Source organism: Pogoniulus pusillus, chromosome 6 (assembly GCF_015220805.1).
Source record: "Pogoniulus pusillus isolate bPogPus1 chromosome 6, bPogPus1.pri, whole genome shotgun sequence".
In the NCBI taxonomy this organism is placed as follows: Eukaryota; Metazoa; Chordata; class Aves; order Piciformes; family Lybiidae; genus Pogoniulus; species Pogoniulus pusillus.
Window position 1 is genome coordinate 36,743,381 of NC_087269.1, and position 23,462 is coordinate 36,766,842.

Genomic DNA, 23,462 nt, shown 5'->3' on the forward strand with positions numbered 1-23,462 from the left:
AATAGTGAGGATTGTTCCAGCCCAGGTGCAGAGCCCTGCACTTGCTCTTATTGAACCTCATAAGGTTCACCTAGGCCCACCTCCCCAACTTGCCTAGGTCCCTCTGAATGTTACCCCATCCCTCTGGCATATTGACAGCACCACTCAGCTTGGTGTCATCTGCAAACTTGCTGATGGTGCACTCGATCCCCCTGTCTATATCACTGATAAAAATATTAAATGGAACAGGTCCCAATGTGGACTCCTGAGGGACACCACTTGTCACTGCTCTCCATCTCGATTTCAAGCCATTGAGCATTACCCTCTGGATACAGCCATCCAGCCACAATGAACAGTCTACCCATCAAATTCTTTTCTCTTCAACTTAGCAAGTAGGATGTTGTTGGGGACAATGTCAAGGACCTTGCAGAAGTCCAGATAGGTCACATCCATATATTGGTTACAGAACTGAAAAAAAAAAAACAACCCTTTGGGATTACAGGATTCCTGTGTCATTTCCTGGTCTGGAACTTTAAAATGGCACTAATCGATTTCAAAGGACCTTTTCAATCAGCTTTGTAATGCACATTACCATCCTTCTCCCTTGGCTCAGTCAAATGTTTTCTCTACTTCCTCACAATAGAGTTCTTCCTTTATCCCGGGCACTAGGTGCTGGTGTTCTGGAAACCAAGGACTCCTCTCTTGCTCTGGCTTCCTGTATCTACATGTTTACAAGGACATCACTGACCAGAAATGCAAATATGATAGGCACTTTTGCAGAGCTGCTCAAAACTCCCTCATTATTAGTGGGGAAAATACCAGATTTAGTCAACTCATTATGAGCAAAGTCTAAAGCATGTGTAGCTGTTTCTTCGGTTTGAAGCGGTTTGTACTAGTGGATCTGAAGGTTCCTGACTGGGCTTTGATGTAATATAAGCTCTATAGTTCAACTGGAGGAAGCTAGAAAGACCATTATTTTTATGAGAGATGTGTTTTGAATGGAAGTGTAAACCAATACTTTCAAAACAAGGATGACAGCAATAAAAAACAGGATTTGCAAACTAAATGTTAGTAAAGAATCATACAATTTAGTCTACTAGACAGTAATGGTCATGATATTGTGATAGTGAAATCTTCTAAAGCAGAGGTAGTTTGTAAATAATAATTTCAAGACCATTTGTTTCACCTTTTTGAAATGATTTTTAAATGCTTCTCACTTTCTAAAAAAGATAATGATAGATAAAAGAGAAAGAGGGAAAAAAAGGTTAGATACTTTAGAGGAATAGGTAATTATACATACATGTATACATAGATATTCACTCTGTTCTTAGATGCTCCCATAAGTGTCTGCTTTTAGTCACTGTCAGCATGCTGTGTTAGGTGGACTTGTAGTGTGGGCCAGAACACCCACTAAGTTCTCATTTATCTTTTCACATGTGCTAGCTTGTCCTGGCACCCTAGGGTATGTGCTAATATTATTAGTCCCTTTTGTATGATGACAGGTGTCTCTTAAATTCACAAGAGTGTTGCATGTAGTATGGGTTTGGACACTATCCAGTACACTGCTCACAGCTGTACTGTGAAGCACCTTAAGTTCGGTTGAGGTCTGAAGAATAGCATGAATGGCTGCTGAAAGCTATCCTGGGGTAAAGTGTTGTCCCACACAGACTGTCCACTGACAGAAGTACTTTGGAGCATCTTGTTTTGCCCAACAGAATGGTAGAAAAACTAGCAAAAGGAGAGAAGACAACTCCCTTAAAGTTATTAACACTGAGTTCAAGAAAACACCTGTGGCAACTTGAGATGCAGCTGTAGTCCCTTGATTGCCCAGCCCCCTCTTCTATGGTTATTAACATTTACTAAAAGTCATATAATAGAACTTGTAGGCTTCAGTTATCTTAGTTCCACAAGTCTAGTGTCCTGGCACAAACTTGTTTTCATCGGACCAGAATCAGAGCATTTGATTCTGGGAACATATTTGAATCTGCCATCCTTGCTTCAGGGAGAGAAATCTCCAGCAAAGAAGTCAGCATTAGGATTTTAACGTTTTCAAGAACTGTTGCTAGATCTGCAAGATCTTTAAGGCTCAAAGGGAAGAAAAATGAGTAACTTCAGTTGAAGCACTCTGCACAAAGCAATGCCCTGCAAGAAGGACATGGATGTATTTTAGTGAAGCAAAGCTGCATGTCAGCTGTGAGATGTCAGGGAAGAGAGCTGGGACTGCTGGCATCCTCTCTGAACATTGATGATATTTACTACATTGCAAACAAAAATATTAAATTCATAAACCTCCTTTTCTTAGACCCATTTTTAATTCTTGTTACAATGGAGGTTTGTAACAACAGGATAAGCAGGCAGATGTAGACATGAAGCTAAAACTTCTCAGTTCTATCTCTCTGGCTACAAAGGTTTGCCTTTCTAAAAGGGGAAATCGTGTTAAGCAGTGTGATTCACTCTGCAGTGCAGGAGCTCCCCTCTGTAACAGGCAGCCCTGTACGCTTTCCAAGCTGTACTCTCAAGGAAGTTAACTGTACAGCTACAGATGACACTAACGTGCAGCTCCAAGTGGACTGGGGAACACCCTGTCTACTTTAGGAAAGCCACGTTGGACAGCCAGGACTGATGGTGCACAAATAGTGCATGGTTTACTTCTTAGCTATGTAGTCATCATTTAAGTTTCAGATCTGTACTCCTTCATACCTCACAACCCCTTTGAGGCTCCTCTTTTAATTCTACATGATACTGCTTTATTTATTCATGTTTTTCTAAGTGATCTGAGATGGAAATGTACCAAAGTACCTTATAGTATGAGCCAGGAAATATGACCCATTACCATTTACTAGTGAAAACCCTAGCCTTATCCTTTCCAGAGCTAATGTTACTTGCTGTAACATACAATACTCAATCCATTTGCCATTGCTTTGGTAGCATTTGTATGCACTCAAAAGCTAGCAGTTACTTTTATCAACCTACCATATGCAGATGGATGAAACAATGACTAATTATTAAAAGCAGTTGAATAAAAAATGCTAGCAGCATGACAGCCCACACTGTGCAGCAGTATACAGAAAAGGCAAATATTTTTGTGGAGTTTGATATCTGCCTGCATTTATAAGGAAAGTTAAAATGAAGATGAATGCACCCTAGTTTAGCTTTGTAAATTCAGCTAGTTTTCTAAAAATACAGGTATTTCTAAGGATTACCTGGATTCCTATCCATAGTACTGCAGCTTCTGTATAAAACTTCGAATGTCTTATTAGATTTTGAATCTGGTTCTGCAAACCTATTTCAGTTTTTTCTGTCTTCTCTTCCATATTAACAAGCAATAGCAATTAGGCCTGTTCTCTCCTCCTGCTAGTCCTCAGGTTGAGCTGATGGTTACTGTCACAAACACATTTTGTGGAACTTTCCTTTCAGGTGATGCTTTCACTTTTGGTTGGATTCCTGCATTTTCTACTGCAACAGTCCTTCTGAACGTTGAGTGACTTAGGAACACCTTAGATGATAATGTGGAGTCTCTAAAGGACCCAATATATTCCTGGATGTGTAGCAGAGTTTAAAAGAGAAATACAGCAACGTGGTGCAGAAAAGAATTCAAGGTCTAGCTGCCTCAGTGGCCATGCCCCCGTAAGGAAGTGCCTCTATACCGCCATAGATCACTTCTCTCCTAGTGATACACTTCTGCCATCTCTTATAAAAAGCTGATTGTCTTAAATATATGATAAAACAAAGAGTAACATTAATTATAGTCACACCCTGAACCACCATGAACTTGGTACCACGAGTTTGAGGAAATGTATTTACTTAGGGTTTCAAGGTTTTTTTGCTGTAGTTTCAGCCACAACACAGACCTGAATACAGCACAAAAGGAATTCAAAGCCAGGTGATTTAGAGCTCTTCTACTCTACTACTGAAATCTGAATATCAAGCAAGTCACTTACATAAACTAGTTTGTTAGTATGTGTAAATAGTGCAAAGAAAGGAGCACTGCTATCTACTGCAATTGAATATTATGAAAATCATAGGTATTTTATGATGGTTGATTCAACACTTACCTGCAGTACTCTGTCAGAATCTTCAGGCTAAACCCCACCAATTTTATCATCAGAAAGACTTCAAACAGTGCCATTCTACCTGTCAAGCTGTTTGCACTGATAAACAGTATTCTTTGCCTTGCAGGTGGTACTGTGAAGGGAAGGAGCTTGAAAACTCACCAGACATTCAAATTATCCAGACAGGTGATCAACATTCACTGGTTATTGTTGAAGCTTTTGAGGAGGATACAGGACGTTACTCGTGCTTTGCTTCAAACATCTATGGAACAGACTCCACTTCTGCAGAGATTTATATAGAAGGTAATGTTAGAATTGTGGCAGCTGGTTGTTGACATTGGTCATAGAGGGTTAAGACTCAGCTATGCATTGTGTGGTAACTGGGTGATAGATTTGTTGCAAAAAATATACAGCAAGAAATCAACAATTTTTGTCATAATTAACACATTTCTAATTTCTTTGTAAAACCACCTTCAGACAGGGGTTTGCCCTTTTATACCTAATCTTAGTGTGAGGCTTCCCAGAGATTTCATATATCTCACTGCCAGATCAAAGTCTAGAAATATTCTGATTCTGGTGCCAGCTTATAATTTTTTTTCTGGGGTACTCTACAGAAATATTAGCACCCAAGATAAGCATCTGATTCTTATTAACCCCTTTTCCCTACACTCATTATTACAAATCAAATATAGGATAGCTTCCTCTTAACCCATTATTGGGACTTTGTAATCAGAATAAATATTACAGCAATTTGTTATTTTCCCTGCACAACAGATACTGTAATTAGAGTATGTATCTGCAGATTTAGGTCTCCTTTCTGTTTAGGCTTTTTAAATATTTTACTGTAATATATTCTACTTTAATATATTCTGCTTGAGAGAAGTCTATTTATTATATTTCTTTTTAGTGTTTTTTGGAGTAAGATTTTAGATTGTGTCTACCATTGTACTAGCAAGGTTACAAATAAAAATTAAATACACGGAATCCTTTTTTCCCTTTTTCAGGCAAATAAATTTACTATGAATACCACCAATGACAACAGCAGGTCCATTCATAAATTAAAGCACCTACCCTGCTTAATACAAGGTTAATTTTGCTCTGCTATTACTCTCCTTTCATGTCCCTAATCTGACAGTGAAAGGACAAATCCTTTTTCAGTATCTGCGCTGCCCCTGACATTAATGGGAGATGTCTGTACTTGGCAGGGATTTACTACTTCCAAGACTGGGGCCAAGGTCTGCTTTTACTTAACTCAGTGGCTGTTGGATGGAAGCCATGGCAGAGGGAGATGCTCAGTGACAGGAACTGCAGAGAAAATGCAGTGAAGGCTGAACCAAAAACTGTGAAATGTCTCAATAAGACAGCTGTCAGTAAATGGAGATGGTATCTTGTCCAAACTATGCTGCAAAGCACTAGTTGAAGAATAATAGTTATGATTCCAGTTCTCTTTTTCACCCCTTAAAAACCAAACCATAACAGATAGCATTAGGTGTCTGACAAAACAAAACAAAACACCAGAACAAAACCAAACCAAACCAGAAATGTTTTTACTTGATTCACAACAGCAATTACAGACTAAATCATACTAGTGTCATTTGAAAGAGAACCTGAGGAAGACCCAGGTTTGCATTCACTCTTGGATGTTTTCCTCATTTCAGCTGCACCTCATCCCAAATCTGCCTTATAGCAGTATCTGTATCTTACACAGTATGCGCAGCATTGGTTAATTTCCACCTCAGCATGATCTTTTCTTTTGGCATAGCTTTATAATATAGATCCTTAGAATGCTCATGAGGAAATTTAAACAAAGATTTATATCCTTCATAGATAAACTTCTCCAAAAATCCTTCTAAGTTGTTGGTTTTTTTCCCCTTCTTTGTAGGAGTTTCCTCTTCTGACTCTGAAGGTGAAATTGTCAAAGACGAAATGGCACAGTACGTTTACAGACAATTACATCTTTCGTATTTCTTGCAGCTAAAACACCTGCAGACAGTTCAGTTTCCACACCTATTTTGCAGCTTCCACATATTAGGCTTTTGTCTGGGATTAGTTTGGGTTGTTTGGCTCGGGTTTAGTTTGTGTGTCTGTTAGTTTGCTTTACAAATAGTAAGGACCAAATCCACATTTGCATTTATGTGGCTTCTTCAGCTTTAGCTTAAGAATCAAAACTTTAATGTTAAATAAAAATGTAAGTAGAAATATGCTACCTTAAAGATTAAACTACTAAAATTGATTTGCTAAAACAAATTAGATTTGCCTAGACCCAACTAAAATGCTGTTTTAAGCATCTGACATGCAAAAATAGCATAGTAAAACATCCCACATGAAAATATGGTATGTTGTGAAGTTTTTGGCAGAAGATAGCTATCCATTGATAATTTAGATATAAGGAAAATAATGAATACATATGAACTAGAGTAAACTGCAATTATTAGTATAAAAAACTGCTTAAATATAAAAAGAAAGAAGTGTCAGATGCAATGTAAAACCTTGGAAAGAATTTCATTTTCCCTAAATGAGATCCATTCCATACGCATTTAGAAGCCCAAAAGCAGCTAGTCCTTCTCAAAGAGGAAATGTTAATCAAATCAATTTACACATCCTAGATTTTATCCATTGTTAAGGAGGGTTACATGCATTACAACTGTCATTTTCTTTTGAAGTGCAAGTGTGCTTGACTGAAGACCTCAGGCAGCCAGCAAATCTTAAATGATTTCGATTTCAAAGTCATAAAATACTCTGGATCGGTCTGATTTATGGACTTTAAGAAATGTAGGGGATTAATAGAAAACTTAAAATCACAAAGATCACAAGGTTTTGGGGATGAATTGTTAAGCTGTCCATAGTTCTAGATCAGAGTTTTCCAAATGTCTCGGGTATAACATTTTTTTCTTATTCGTCTTACTAGGTGTTAATGTAGAGTTGATTGCTTGGTGGCATCTCCAAATCGCTTACCTCATTAAACTGCAATGTACTGCATTCCATCTTTCTTAGGGGAACAAAAGTTCAACAGAGTGCTGCTCTGACACTGTAACAGGATGTCCTCAGATGAGATAATTATGAAATATAGGTTTGGGTGTAAGTGGCCTTATTTTGCTTAGATTCCAGCTGTGGTCACATGCATTTAAAAACCTGCAGTTAAAAAGAATTCGTATCAGAACAGGTAGAAAATGGAGGAAAAAAATGTTCCCAGTTTCAAAAGCTACAGCAGTGCTGACAACAACTGCCAAGGTCACCCTGAGCAAGGCTTCCTCTGGTTTGAAGGATGGCTTTCCTGGGGCAGAGCAGCCCATACATACCTCAAACTAAATAGGATTGTCTGCATTATTTTACTTAGCAATAAAACCAAAGAGGGTCAACACTTTTCATTCCATATAGAAACCTAGATGAAAAGCTACCAACCCAAACAGTACCAAAATTGCAAGATCTGTTGCAAAAAGCATACTGTCCTTTTTTTCCTCTTTCAGCAGTAAATTGCTGAATCTGTATCCAAGCAGACCATGGTATTTTCACTACCTTATAGGCCCACAAATTCATACAGGCCCAGAGGATAGAGAAACTAGCATCACTCTCTCATGCTGTTCAGAGTTGTTGACAGCAGTTTTCAAAGCACAACTGAGTTAATTCAGGACATTTATTACATTTGGTGTAACTGAACTAAGTAGGAGAGATTAGTCTAGAAAGATATGCAGCTTGATTTTTATGAAGTACATATCAGTTTAGATCAGTTGGAATTCAACCCCAGAAGGGAGGCTGGGGTTGAGATGTAACTGAGATAGCCACGACTCAGAGATACACTTGTACCTCTGGCTTCCAGTTAGAGCACTGGTCTCCGGTTAACATTTTGCAGCAAATTAAAGCCAGCTGACACCTCCTTGAATGCAGCATCTCCTGCTGTTAGAACTGCAGCCAAGCATCAAGAAACGCCCACGGCACCATCACTTCAGTCTGTGACTGTACCTGTCCAGCCTGTGTCAACGCCAGTTAATCAGGTATGAGAGACAATACGGTGAATTTCAAAACCCAGAAGCTCTTAAAAAGGTGTTTCCTCCACAGCTTGTGACTCAGAGCCCCATTTTCTAGATTTTGCTTTACTGTTGAACTTTAGCTTTGAACCTTACAGCCATACAATAGTTGCATACACAGTGGAGATGACATGACTATTTGCAGTCGTTAGTATCCAGCCAAGGGAAGCGGACCTTTCATCCCCAGGTTAGAGGCATCTGTGTGGCAGTGAGCAGAAGGAGCAGCTGCTGCTAAGCTGAGCCAGCAGTGGGAATCTGTGTGTACCCCAGCAAGTCAGAGACTGCATGCCAGGAAGGGCACTTGGTGTGTAACTCAGCTCACTGGCCTCTTCACATTGCAGACTGACTCGATCACTTCCAATAGCAGCAGCCTATAACTTTTCCCTCTCCCTCTCTCTCTCTCACTCCAGAGCTCACTTGACATAATTTTCTTTCAACGAAACTTATTTTGAGCTAAATAATTTCATTTATAGGTCAATATGCTTACTTACTGCCTAACATTTGAATATCCATATTGAAGAGCTTCTAATTAATGCTAGCATTCAAGTCTGTTTTGTTGCAAATGATCAGAATATCCAGAACTGTGAATTCTTTCCTAATAGGAGAGATGAGCTGTATTTACTTAAAATAAAGCTGAAAAGTTACTAAGAATCTTGCTTTATGCTGCCTTTTCAATGTTTGCAGCCTAGAATTAGGTGGTAACCAATAATCACATAGTGAATAGGTTAAGTAATGCACAATTATTTTTCACTACCAAGAGAACAGAAGTAAGCCCTTATGATATTTTGATGGGATTGCCTTAGTCAAGAGTCATAGTTATCTCAAAAATCACCACTTTCAATCTTCCTGGCTTAGAAGACACCATCTATAAAATCTGGCTGTTTCCTGAGATGCTGAATTGCTAATTTTGATCTTCTGGGGCAGCTTCTCTCTCACTAATATGAAAAACTTGATTAATCAAGTCATACAAGGAAGTTTCCCAGACAGAGAATTATTTCATTCTGATTTCACTCAGAATTCATTTCTTTGGTTTTGGCAAAGGAGGGGAGTTACAGTAGCAGCCACACACAACTGGATTTAACTTTCCCTTATTAACAACCATAAATATCTTGTAAGTAAGAATTTATAAAGGGAGAATACCACCAAGCAACCTACCTAGATTTGCCTTCATGAGGTATTAATGAAAAACGTCATAGTGTGCTGCAGTGAAATTGTCCTTGCCATGATGAACTCAGCCAGGCAGTTACAGCATTTTTGTTACTCAGTACTATCAGGAAGATCAGTAGCAGTCATAGAATCATAGAATCAACCAGGTTGGAAGAGACCTCCAAGATCATCCAGTCCAACCTATCCCCCAGCCCTATCCAGTCAACTAGACCATGGCACTAAGTGCTTCATCCAGGCTTTTCTTGAACACCTCCAGGGATAGTGACTCCACCACCTCCCTGGGCAGCCCATTCCAATGCCAATCACTCTCTCTGTGAAGAACTTCCTCCTAACATCCAGCCTATACTTCCCCCAGCACAACTTGAGACTGTGTCCCCTTGTTCTATTCCTGGTTGCCTGGGAGAAGAGGCCACCCCCCACCTGGCTAAAATGTCATCTACAGTAGAGCAACTTTTATTCACTGCATTAAATACTTAGCTTTGGATTTTACAACCCCAAAAACTATGTTTCTTCTATGTATGGAAAAATAAATTTTCAACATCTAAACATCATCATGTGATGTTTTGCAATCCGCAGGCTCAAAGCCCCACTAATTATTTGCAAGGACTGGATGGAAGACCCATAATTGCTGCTCCTGTATTTACAAAGGTAATTTGTTCTATGAGATTTGGAAACTAAAGAGGTCAATTAATTGTACAGAGAGATAATTAAAGTGTTCTACTTATCAAATGTTTTTTTCAAGGAATTATGCATTTCTTCAGCCATTCAAGCACTCGAGTGGCTCCATGAAACCTTGCTGAAATTAGTATTACTTCCAGAGCAATAAGGCATTTACTGACTATCTATTTGTTTTCTCTTTTAGATGTTACAGGATATTTCAGCTTCTGAGGGGCAGCTTGTTGTCTTTGAATGCCGGGTGAAAGGAGCTCCTTCCCCAAAGGTTGAATGGTATAGAGAAGGAACATTGATAGAAGATTCACCAGATTTTAGGATATTACAGAAAAGTATGTGTCTTGTGTGGAAGGCTCGTTTCTAATCAAACACAGGCAGGCACAAATTGATAACATAGCAACACTAACTTTCAATGGTGAGAACTATATAAGCTATATTAACAGCAATAAATATGAGTTTCAGAAGCCAAAACCATGGACAAATGAACAGCAACACAGGTGGTGTTTTCTGGGATTCCTCAAACTGTTGAATTGTTTTGCCTTCTGCTTTGAGCCCTTTGCCACTTCAATGTCCTTTTCTAACATAGTCTCACTTCTCTTGTTTGTGTCTGGGTCTGCACTTTTTATGTAGAGTTCCACTGCCCATAAATCCCTCTCCTTGTAGTTAAGTGCTACAATAACTGTGCTCATGGGCAATGGATTCATTATTTATCCATAAACGTAAGCTGAGGTACCTGTTAGAATGCTCACACATACATAGGCACACTTGCACATGACATATGCTAAGCTGTAAACATACCCTCCTTTTATTTTCAAATGCAGTTCTAACATTTGCAGTTTCCTCATAAGTCAGTGGAATGCTGAAACTGCTAAAAATCAAGAGAAATGCATTAAATATCACACAAAATCAAATCTAAATGAAACTTGGATTCACGTGTCATCAAGACAAAATAAAGTTGTGTTAAGACTGAAAAAAAAACCCAACTACTTATTGCAAAATTTATTTTCTTGAGTTACTCATAAATTCTCAAAAGTGTTCATAGTGTTCAGTGGACTTGACATACCACTGAGTACAAGGTCTGGCTGACTCCACCACCCCTTGAACAGAAAATTAGATCAAAAGGAGTATTCTGTTATACTGAGAACATTATTGGCAAAAAATGAGTCTATTTGATCTACTAATTCTGCTCTTCTTCCCTTTAGAACCACGATCTATGGCTGAACCAGGTGAGGAGCACCCAAAGGCTCATAGTTTTCTGGTTATATGAATGGATGACTTAACCTTACAAAATATTAAGTTACAGAGTTTAAATAATTAACAGAATTTCTTCTTTTTCTATACTACTACTTCCTACTAGTGAGATGCATTTCACTGTAGACTGTGCCACAAGCATGTAATTTGAATTAGTTCTATCACTTTTGAAGAAATTAATGTTTCCATTCTGCTTTGGTCTGCTTTGACCCAGTTCTAATTTAGGACCCAAGTGTTAGCATTTTATGAGCTAACGATTAACAAGATTAAATGTATGAGGGTCCCCTGTATATCTGAGGTTCATAATTACAGCAGATGATGTAGAACTGAGCTATTTTTATCTAGTTGACCAGTTAGGGAACATTGCATCAGATGTTTAGCCATGTCAGCCATTCCCTTTGCTCCCTGCCAGTGTAATATGAGAGTACCACATCAGGTGTTCCAACCCTGATATTAACAAATCCTATCAAAGTGGCTGGATTTGATAAATGCAAGGGGCAGAGGAGAATATAGGCTACTCTGCATGAGCTGAACAAAGAAGCCTCACATATTTTGATTACTTCTCCATAAGACAACCACTTATGGACATATAAATAATTATATATATTATAATTATATATATTTTGTAACTCTTCTCCTTGCCCTTCAAAATATTTACCCCAAAGAGCATCCTGAAACTCTCTCTGTCTGCAATGTCTTTTGCTGAGATTTAGGAATGAGTAAATGGAGCTTCTATCAGAACCCACTGATGCTGTTCCTTTACTGTCCAGTGGCATCACTGCTGAGTAATGTGAAGCAGTTTTTAGTGGGTAATCAGTTGGGTGCAGTTGTCACTGCCTCATCACCTGCTGCTCATTCAGAAGGAATCTGGATTTCCATGCATGCAGTGGTTGGCAAATCTAAATACTATAAACTAGATACTGTAATGCCTTAAAACTAGTTCTATAATCCACGATACTATAATAAACTATTACTCTCCTTTAGTTGTTAGCAGATAGTCTCTTTCTTGCTACTAGGTTTTCCTCAGTGATGACATGAAACAATCAAGTTTAAATGTGGTATGGTCTTCTACAGAAATACACATATAATACTGATTCTCTAGGGGTTTAGGAAAGTTTCTTGTGAAATGGTAACAAACTAGTCACTGACTACTTGAAGAAATGCTCTAAGGCCACATTTCAATACACTTTAGATGTTACTCTGCCTCTTCATCCCAGCTAGCCAGCCAAATGGAAGATTTAAAATCCCATCACTCTTCATTATTTATTAACTGGCACTGCTGCCCAAACATATCAGATTCTATACTGGTCAGACAGGAATGTTATAACCCTAGATAGACTTTTCAAGATGAAATTTATTTTTTGCTAGTACTTTTGTTAGCACATCTTTGGTGCCCAATCATCTTCTTCACAAGGGAGTGACAGGGCAACCTCCTAACAAGCACAATCCCCTCTGTCTTCAGATCCGCATTGGCACTTTGGGAAACTGCCATCTTATGTGTCTGTGTTTTGTATTCCTTCTCCTTACAGAGAGACTCCACTCAAATTGTTTCTAGTTAAATATAACTAATCTTGCAGTCTGCAAAGAGATTAAAATACCTGTATTTTGGAAAGTTGTGAGTACAGCATACAGTCTATTTCCCCAAATTAAGTTCAAAGTTCATCAGAGATTAAGTCTGTACTTCATGTGATTAGGAAAACATTTTCTGATGCTTTCCAAACACTGCTGACACCTGTTCTTTAGTTTTGTTGGGCATGCTGGAACACAGAGGGTACCAGTTGCTGCAGACAATGCTGATAACAGCTGCTGCACATAAAGGCTGCCAAAATTAATAATACTGATGAAATTAAAATCAAACCCAGCAAGATGGAAAGCCTTAAGGAAATGTTCCTGAGGGTAGTCAAGGCTTTGTGTGCTTGCTCATTGCCTGCAATAACACTGCTCTGAATCTTTGCAGAGGAAATTTGTACTCTTGTTATCGCTGAAGTGTTTTCAGAAGATTCTGGCACTTTCACCTGCACTGCGAGCAATAAATACGGCACTGTGTCCAGCATAGCTCATCTAACTGTCAAAGGTAAGAGATTGCTTTAGTCTTTTGCATGCTATTAAGTACAAGCAGAGAAGCTGCTGCACTGTGTAGTCCAGGCTGCTTACCAAGCTGTTATGAATTATGCAAATTAATAATCTATATTCATTTTGATATCTGAGCTAAGATTGTTAATAACTATAAAAAACGTTTATTAACATTAAATCTCTCCAGAAAACTTATTTATAAGGTTTGAAATGCATGGTTTGGATACTTATATACACAGGGAACAGGCAAAACTAGAACACTGTAAGGAATAACTAGAAAAAACAAACATTATACTGGAAAGAAGTTCTTCATTTCAATTATACCTCTTGCCCACCAGGGGCTACTAAGGCAGAAAGGCAAAATAGAATCTAGTTACAGGAGTTCTTAGAGAGGCTTTGAATATCTACTCACAGGGCTAGCTAGAGCTTCAAATAGTACCCAAACACTCACAGAGGGTTCTCTCAATGTCTTGTGAGCCACTGAGGCTTTTGACTCTTCCCAGGCTTCCCAGGGTGCTGGGGAAAGGAGGCAAATGATCTCTGACCTGATTGTGATTTCTCTGGATGATTTGTGTATCTCCAGGACTTCTCATCTTGGCAGGAGACTTTCAGGTGTGGGCAGGATGTCTTGTGACGTGCTGTCTCAGCACAGATGTCATGCTGGCTAGGCAGCTCCCAAGGCACTGAGCAGTTAGGTAAGCAAAGAACAGTACAAAAAAGCATAGTGGGCTGGTGACTCCTATTCTGCTCAGGTTCTGCCAGTGTTGTTCATAGCTAAAAAAGTTAGAGAAATCTCTGAAAAGAAAGTTTGTATTTCAAAGGTGCTAGAGGAATTTCACAGAGGACATGGCTGAAGACCACTGCTGTGTCTTTCCAGACTAGAACTATGCCTTTTTACCCCCACGTTTACAATTTTCCTTTACAAAGGGAATTTGTTATTTAGCAAATGAGGACAGACAACTCAGTCCAACAGGTAAAAGGACATCAGAGTGAGTTTATCCAACTGTAACTTTTGTGATTTCATCTTAGTATAATTTATGGTATTTACACATCACCTAAAGTTTGAAATTTGTTATTCCAGCATCTGAAGACAATAACAATGCTGCTACCCTCCACATGACCAGCTCAATCAACTTATTTGCTGCTGAACATCAACCTCCCCAATGTACTCCTTCCAATCATGTAGTAACTCAAATCCCTAAACCTAAACTTGAAGGTGTTCTTGTGAACCACAATGAACCCAGATCGAGTTCCAAGATAGGTCTCCGTGTGCACTTCAAGCTGCCTGAAGATGACAAAGGAAGTGAATCATCAGAGGATGGACCTGGCATTACAAACCAAAACAGATCAAACTATTTCCAAGAGAGGATAAATGGACAGCCAGTGAAAATACCAGAGCCAACATCACCATCCAAGGAACCCCCTCCAGTACTGGCTAAACCAAAGCTGTAAGTATAAATTATTCTAAGTCACAGGAGCATCACTATTTAGCATTTGCAGACCAGGGCACTTGCACTAGAAGAAAGAAAAAAACAAAACAAAACAAAACAAAAACCAAACAAAACAAGACAAAAAAAGAAACCAGACAAAAGAACAAAGGAGAACAAAAAACCAGTGGGGTGTTGGCCTAATTAACCATATTCTAAGAAAAATAATTCTACAGAGCTCGAGGGGTGTTTTTTCCTGTATATCCCTCTAAGAAAAAATATTCCTCAATTTTAAAAGGAAAATGTTTCTTCTTGGAAATGGTATTTAATTCCACAATGTTCTCTGCTGCAAGCAGGAGGTGAACACCACTAGTTTCATGCAGGCAAAATAAAAGTGGGTTCACAGAATCCCAGAATCCCAGTACGGTAGGAGTTGGAAGGGACTAACCCCACTGCTAGTGGAGCGGCACCCACAGCAGGTTACCCAGGATCATGTCCAGGCAGGTTTGGAATCTCTCCAGCAGTCTCCCAGGAAAAAAAGTTTTTCTTTATATTCTTCAAATGTATTTCATATATATGTTCTTCAAATATATGTCACTCAATCCTGACTATATCATGTTACCAAAACCAGACATATTCAGTTTTATTGCACAGTACAGGCTAGCAACTGTAGTCCTGAAGGCCTTGCTTCATGATTTTTACATCTCACAATCATAATCTTCTCCTAAAATAGTTTAAATACATGGAAATTTTGATAATATGAAAGCAGTTGAACTAAAAAGCACCTGAATGATGAGTGGACTGTGAGCTCAAGAGGAAATTTTCAGAAGTAACATAGTTTTCTTAGAGGTCAACTTTATGACATTCACACTGTAGATTATTAAGAGATACCTCTTCAGCATCTTTGAAATCTCCTAAATCTAGTTTAACAAACAGCATGCAGAATCCTTCATTTAATTTCTTAAATAGGCAGAACCTTTAGCTAGAGGCTCAGGAAGAAATTTCTAGCCTAAATCACTGACACTCTTAATTAGGGATGTAATTTCATAGGATGAATGTAACAAGTGAGCAGACAGAACTTACATACTATATAGCAGCGGAAGAGCTTGGACCAGTGGGTTTTTTTCAATTTGTTAAGCTCATGTTCACAGCTTTATTTACTTTCAGAGTTATGATGTGTTCAAGAGAGGAGTACAAACAGCATTTAATTTGCCCAATACTTGCATAAAGAAGAATTTCTCTCACCATCATCCCCTAAAAAACCTATAACAAGGACACAAAATAAAGACTGCAGAACTTCAATTCTTTAATGTTCTACTTTTTGGAAGCTTGAAATTGTTATTTTTATCTACCTTTAGTATGTTTTTTGTTTAGTACCCTATAAAACCAAAGATTCTTTAAAACAAAATTCTGTGGACTTTTTTCAGTACCAATTGAGGTTGCTTCTACCTTGTCCACTTTTTAGCATTAGTTATTTTATACTTGATAATTTATTACATAATCATTTTCCATATACTCTATGTCATTTTGGTTGTTGTTTTGGTTTTTTTTTTCCTAGAAGGGGAAAAGTTAGCCTGTTTTCCATATGCTGCATTTCCATGCACATAATAACCACTTGACAAGGCAAAATAATTTTCCTTAATGACAAAAGCCCCAAAGACATACACAGTAGATAGCACCTAGGAAACAGCAACTGCATGAAAGGCATGTCCTCTCAGAGTCATGCACTCTTGCCTGTCCACGAAAGCAAACACCATCTAAACTCCATTGGAAGGATCTCTTTTGGTGGGTTTTTACAAAGCTTTATTAGCTGAAATGCTGTGTTCAGAACCCACTTGGACAGGAGTTAAATAACTGCAACCTGGCGTACAAACATTCACTTAAAATCTGTTAAATCAAGTGCTACTCTTAGTTACAGAAACAGAGAGCTACTATGATGACACAGAACAGAATTTGACAATGCTATCCCTTCAAAACCTTCAAGTAAGATTTATCTTCATATTTAATGTGTTAAAATGTAAGAATCATCTTCAGTCAAATAGTTCTCAGACAAAAAGGTTTTGTGCCTCTGTCAAAGGAAGGCAGAGGAAGGAAAAGTTTATTTTAGTAGCAAACTATTTTAATGATCTTTTCATAATGTTAGAGAGTGTGTCATGTAGCAGATTCCTCTACCTTTTACTGTATCACAGGACATAGAATTTTTCTCTTCCAGCATATTCAAGGCTCATGACCAATTTTGCTCACATTTGTTTTATATGCAGCGATCAGACCCAATTAAAACAGCTCCACAACCAGGTCTTGCTTGAACAACAGCAAGTGCATCAGATACCTACAAGAGAGTTGTCATTCAACACAGCTTTACTGAACTCTGCTTCTTCACTTCATCAACAGTCCACCTCAACCACATACCAGCAAAGCAAAGCCTCTGCTTCCCAAGCATTCAGCTACAGCCGCCCTAAACAGTTCCTGCCATCACAAACCACTGCACCCTCCAGTTCCTCTTCCAGCTCCTCAGTTACAGCATTCATCAATGCCCCTCAAGGAAATCAAAGAGCAAATAACAAGGAAAACTTCACAGGAAGTCCTCCACCTGCCCAGTCAAAGTCTTCTGGCAGTTTTACAAGCAAAAGTGAACGGTCTCCACCATTAACATTTTCTACAGCTAGTGCAAAACAGTTTCAACCACAGACTGTGACCCCTGCTCCCATCTCCCCAACTGGCCGCATTCAGAATCCAGTTGCTTTCCTTAGTGCTGTTCTTCCCTCCCTTCCTGCTGTGCCATCAACCAATGCAATGGGACTGCCCAGAAGCACACCATCCACGTAAGTACCATAAACCATGTGTGCAGAAGCAGGGACAAAAATACTCCTGAAGGAAACTCAGATGTATTTCTGTTTAAGCGTTCAGTGATGAGTTCCTAGAAGTGCAGGTCACTCATAACATAGAAAAGTGAGTTAGTTACTTATTCTGGTCAGTTCATCTAACCTTTACATTCAGGTAAGAAAAGAAGGGACAGTACCTTCTATAACAAGATACACCAAGGGTAAGAAAAATTCAAGGTAGAGAAATGTGAGTTTATAAACAGATGCATACATGAATTTGGGAGCTCAGAGATTATTAAGACTTAGTGGGAGAAAACAGATTTCATAAGCTTGCAGGATAAGCCCCTCTAACACTATTTTACTTTAGGAGCTACATAAACATTCTTATTTATTGCAAGCAATGGGTAAATTGTTAAAAGGTCCTTCACAATGTAAGTTATTTTTCAGTGCAGGTAAATCTCAGAAATTATTTCAGTAAAGATATTTTTCTGCTTGCAATACTTTCTGTGTTTGAAGTCCCACACTGAATCTCAGAAGAGTTAATGGTTCACAGATAACTTACAGCCAGCATGATTTCTATGACCACACAAGAAAGTAATGATGATGATGTACTGGAAAGGTTAGGCCTTAAGAGTTCCTTCTTTACTACTAGTTGAAATTAATATTCCTTTTGTGGACTATGTGAACTCTGTGTGAACACAGCTAGCACCAGTAGATTGATACAACTTTTCATGCATAGAACTCCAAATTCTGCACAAAGTAAGGGATATTTCCCCCTTCTAGCAATAGTACACTTCAAGGTAGTGGTAGCTGTCAGTAAGTTACAATCTCCCAACTATTCTGCTGACACTACAGCAACCCATCTGTATTTATAACAGAAAAAAGTGTCCCTGTATATGTGACCATTCACCTCTCTATGTGCCACAAACTCCTGCCTTCAATCCAACATTACACTCCTAGACTTCATGGTTGCCCAGCACAAACTTAAAATCACTGTCACCCTGTGGCACATGCCCAGAGGCCTTCATGGCCCTGCCATCATGGTCACGTTTACATGACAAAGTTACAAGGTTCAAAGGGAAGGTTTTAACTATACCAAACTCCAGCCTTTGGACTGCTTTCACAACATTGTAACAGCCATCAAAGATCAACTGCAACTACTCACCAACTCCCATTCCTCCCTTTGGAGCTGGTGAGCAAGTGCAGAGGCATTCCCTTTGCATTAATGACACTTAACCCTTGCAAAGTGCTTTACTTTTTCCTAACTGCTGTCCAGTCATTACCAAATAAATCCTTACAGTACACCTACCAGGCAGAGAAGCGAGGGCACAAAAGATCAGGAAGATGAAGAATATCTGTTCTAATTGATGAAGATCTATTGAAATTTCAGCTTTATTTTGGAGTATTCCCCTGCAAATCACAATGGAAACAGAATTAGAAGTTGGTTAATTTTGAAGTAAAAATATCTTGGGACATGGTTTAGTGGTCATGGTAGTGTTAGGTCAATGGTTGGACTTGATGATCGTAGAGGTCTTTCCCAATCTTAATGGTTCTAAGATTCTATGATTATCAATTATAATAATTCTGGTTACAAAAGCAGCAGAGATCACCATGTCTGCAGAGCAACAAAAGAAAGATATAATGCACAGCAATCATGGTAACACCTCTACACATTTCTTTAGCATTCATTGAGACATCATTATTCCAAGATCAACATAAATTGAATACAGATGTTTATTATATTATTCTAATACTTATGGGATGCACCATTAAAATAGTACCCAAAAAACACATTCCCATATTGTGCTTTGTTTTCTACATAAATGAAGAATAGGTTCCTACAGACAACTGACACATAATGTATCATGTCACACAGGTGACAATAAATAAATATAAATATAAATATATATACACACACTGATTGCTTCATGATTTCTGCATGTTAGTATCAGAATTTTCTTTTAATAGCCCGACTCAGGGATTAACAAAGAAAAATCTGAAGCCTCTGCCATTAGCAACAGATGAATCTATTCGGGAAAATAAAGCTGCACTTGTAAAGGACTTGGAAAGAAAACTGCAGTTCAGAGAGGATGTTAATCAACAAAGTAGTCAGCAGGTAAGAAAATTGTGTGTGAACAGGAACAAGACATGTATTATGACTTGTGGGACAAAAGGTGTTTGTGTGGTTGAGCTGCTATGCTACTTTGAAGGGTGAGCTTTTCTGGTAAGTACTGGTTTGGAATAGCAAACCAGAGCTTTAAATAGGAAGTATGAGAGGATGCAGCTGTAGAGGGTTTACTTTGTGTCTGAGCAATATTTTTAATTTCTGATCATCACTGTTACAGACTGATAGGCATTCAAAGCTTCCTTCTTTTCATGGAAACTTCTGTACATTGGATTTGACTTCTTCACTTTACAAGTGGCTTAACTCGCTGCATACATACATGTTCTTTTAACTGATTAAGAAAAGGTTACTTGTTTTACTTTGATTGAACTAAATGGTGGCATTTAATTTTTAGCTTTAAACCACATCTCCCAACTTATATGAATTGGCAGAGGGCTGTTAGGAACTTTGAACAAAGTGTTTTGTAGATGTTACTGGCATAGCCTGAACTTCAGGCATACCACTATTAGAGTTCAGCAAAATAACAAGGCTTTGACAAAGTTCAAGGAAATAAATATCTATTCATTCTTCATTGCAATCAATAAATTCATGGGATCTGGGCAGTGTCTAGGACATTAGTGAAGAAATTAAATATTTTGAGGTTGACTTCACTGTGAACCAGGTTCACCCCCAATAACAGTAGGATGCACTAAGGACTGCTAGATAGTTGTTCTATCTGAAAGTGATGATGCTGCTCTCATCTTGGCCATGGAGCCCTCTAAGGCTGCCCCACCAGCTCAGGTTTCATACAGCAAATAATGCTGTACCCTCCTCTGTTGTCAACAAGGTAACTTTTCACAAGGTCTGTTAGCCCTTCTGACAGAGAATCTGCAAAGACAAGCAAAAAGCCATGGAGTCTCTGGAGCAAACTACCCTCTGTGGGCAACTGCAGTGTAATCCCTATTTTTTTTAATCCCGCTGTTGACCTTTCCTTCTGACAGATCCTGCTGCCAAAGCACTTTGAGTAAAGCAACTGGCAAGCCCTGTGTTTTGCAGATGAATCACAAGTGTTACAATTTGTACTTACTGTAGTAGTAAGACAAATTATTTAGAGAGCTACTGTGAAATACCAATCAGTCTTTCGAGTTAACTGCATGATAACCCCTTTAGAAACAATGATCGCCACGAGTGTCAAAGTTATCTGCTGACAGAAGGAGTTATTTATATACTTATTTGATATTCTGCATGAGACCAAACCAAAACCTTGATTCTAAGACCCTCAAACATGAAAAAAGTCAAAGCTGCCACTTTTGTAATTGCTACAGTAATTAGAATGCCAAGTGCAATAAATGAGAAAACAACTTTAGGCCATGAAAAAAAGTTCCCTCATTTTTCCCTCAGTTCCCACCTTTAAGCACATCTGATTTTGTTCTTCCACATCCAGGAAAACCACTGCTCAGACTAACTCAAACAAATTCAGCTCTGAGTTTTCTCCTCAGAGAATGCTGTGATAATTTAAAGAGATGAGAGGATGCATTTTCCAAAATTCCTATTACTTGCCATTTATAGAATAATCAACATCATGAGAATGAGATGTTGGAGTACTGGATTCACTCCCACAGATTTTTGTTCTGCTTTTTCCTTTTGTAGTTAACACAGAATTTAAAAGGATATATTTTCATCCTCCATATAGCATATCTGCAACAAATTTATTATTGTAACAATAAAGAAGGGCTTCCTACTTCCTCATAAATAGAAAGGCAACTCCTCTGTGTGAGAGATCACTGTGTAAAGAATGGAGTGCAGCAATCCAGTAAGAAGCTCAAAGTGTTGGCTTCCTCATCTCTTCTATATGGTATCTTTAAAGTTCCTTCTCATAAAGGTGTTCTCTGGTGTATTTTTATTTTGAGAATTATGTCATAACCTCATATTTCAGTATCAGCATTTGGTCTCATTTCCAGTATCTGCAGAGCATGTAGGAATCATCCATAGTGAAAGCTGCAGATGACAAGTCTGTGCTTTCAAGTACTCTTGTCTCATAGTGCTATGTACACTGCAGTGATGAACATGAGTGATTTACATCCTGGTGCTCTGTTTATTATCTGTCATTGAATTCCATATGAAAAGTGCATAGCTTACAAGCTGAGATTTTCCTAAGTGTCAGCATTATGCACTCAGCATGGTCCCTAATAACCCAGCTGTACTCCTTCTGTTCCACCCGGTACATCATTCATCACCACAAAAAAGAAACCCAGAATCAGAACATCGTTGGTAATTTTGCTGATGTCTCATGAGACAGAACAGATTAGTCTCTGGTCTTCTGCAGCTATGATAATCATGCAGTGCTGACAGAAACACAAATCTGATTTTGCTCATATTCTAGCTGCAACTTTGATCAAGAACATGCAATAACAAGCTGTCATTCTCACAAAAGAAAAACACTATAGCTGTCATTTCTGCAGATGGTAGTGTGCCATGCTGCCAGGTGAAATGTCAGCACAATTAGGAGTGTTGGAAGGGATGTGAACCAGTTACACCAAACATGTTCAGTCACTTTTGCTCAGTTCTTTCAAACAGGAGTTACACTAAGCGAGGGTCAGCTTTGCACAACTGCAGGAAGAGGTTAGGGCAAGTCCCAGTATAGAGGAGACTTAACTCAGTTTCTTCCTTGTCCTGAAGACTGTTGAATTCCTAAGTCCTGTAAGGCCAGCCTGACTCCTTGCCAGTGAGTATGTGTATTGTTAGTTGCACAAATAATTAAGCATTCTTTATCAGCAGGATAAAAATCCGAAAATTCCACCTTTCAGAACTGCTCCTGTAACAGGAGATCTGGGTTTTTTTCTCACTTTCTCAAGGAATAAAAGTTTAGACTTTTCTGGCCGTGTGGAACAGGCCTTCCTTTAGCAGGACATTTCAAAGAGCATTTCAGCTCAATGGTTAGGGCAGCTTGAGAAAGCTGCTAGAATCCTTTCTTGCAGTTTGTGCTGGAGGAAAGAAACAGGCTGAGACAGAAAAAGAGAATCACCCTCCTGTGTAGAAACTAGGACAAACACCAGGATTCTTCTACTTGATGCAGTGAATGTTTCAGTATTTCTACACGGTGGCAGAGGACAAGAAGGACAAAGTTGTTCCCTGTCCACTCATCTTTACTCCCCACAATCACAGAATGTCAGAATGTCAGAGGTTGGAAGGGACCTCTAGAGATCATCAAGTCCAACCCCACTGACAAAGCAGGATCACCTTGAGCAGACTGCACAGGAACACATCCAGGCAGGTTTTGAAAGTCTCCAGAGAGGAAGACTTCACAACCTCTCTGGGCAGCCTCTTGAAGTGCTCCATCACACTCACCATAAGAAGTGTCTTCTCATGTTGAGGTGGAACCTTCTGTGTTCTAGCTTGCACTTCTTCCTTGTTTTATCACTGAGCACCACTGAAAAGAGAGACCTTCATCTTGACACCCACCCCTTAGATATTTATAGACATTGATAAGATCCCCTCTCAGCCTTCGGTTTTATTAGCATGGAGCTGAGAGGTTTCTGTTAGAGACTGAGGTTGAAATCATTTAAGATAAAGCCTTCAAGTCTAACCTCAGTGAGTGTCTGGACTACTGCACCACTTGATGAAAGCTGAGCACAGACAGTGTCTTCTCACTTTCCAAAATCTGTCAGTGTAGTCCACTGAGCTTTTCATCTTCCTTACAAGTAAAATGTCCTGGTAGTGTTCATTTGGAAGATGTCATTTAGAAACAAGAAGTGTAAAGAAAAAAAAGGGAAGATGGAAAATTTGAGGGGACTTTGGCAAATGGAAAAAAGACTTCACCAATGGGACTGAAAATAATGGAATTTCAGCTTTACAGGCAAAAGTAAGAAATTAATTATATCATCTTTTCA

At 38.7% G+C, this 23,462-nt stretch overlaps 2 protein-coding genes across 7 annotated transcripts in view; one reads left to right on the forward strand and one right to left on the reverse strand.

Moving 5' to 3' along the window:
- HERC4 (HECT and RLD domain containing E3 ubiquitin protein ligase 4) overlaps positions 1 to 7,153 on the reverse strand; it is a 75,475-nt gene extending 68,322 nt beyond the window's left edge. For 5 of the 6 annotated variants that reach the window (XM_064145216.1, XM_064145214.1, XM_064145213.1 and 2 more), the window contains exons 1-3: positions 6,987 to 7,152; positions 5,284 to 5,488; positions 4,194 to 4,313 (exon numbers count right to left, since the gene is read on the reverse strand). The gene's annotated coding sequence lies outside the window, so the exon portion shown is untranslated. Of the gene's footprint in view, positions 1 to 4,193; positions 4,314 to 5,283; positions 5,489 to 6,986 lie in introns of all 6 variants that reach the window. The other variant, XM_064145221.1, reaches the window with a different exon arrangement.
- MYPN (myopalladin) overlaps positions 1 to 23,462 on the forward strand; it is a 47,297-nt gene that overhangs the window by 7,923 nt on the left and 15,912 nt on the right. Inside the window, exons 2-11 of the mRNA XM_064145211.1 lie at positions 4,159 to 4,334; positions 5,914 to 5,965; positions 7,882 to 8,023; positions 9,800 to 9,871; positions 10,086 to 10,227; positions 11,098 to 11,121; positions 13,104 to 13,220; positions 14,301 to 14,667; positions 16,908 to 17,468; positions 19,437 to 19,584. Coding sequence (XP_064001281.1) covers positions 4,159 to 4,334; positions 5,914 to 5,965; positions 7,882 to 8,023; positions 9,800 to 9,871; positions 10,086 to 10,227; positions 11,098 to 11,121; positions 13,104 to 13,220; positions 14,301 to 14,667; positions 16,908 to 17,468; positions 19,437 to 19,584 — 1,801 coding nt within the window. The remainder of the gene's footprint in view (positions 1 to 4,158; positions 4,335 to 5,913; positions 5,966 to 7,881; positions 8,024 to 9,799; positions 9,872 to 10,085; positions 10,228 to 11,097; positions 11,122 to 13,103; positions 13,221 to 14,300; positions 14,668 to 16,907; positions 17,469 to 19,436; positions 19,585 to 23,462) is intronic.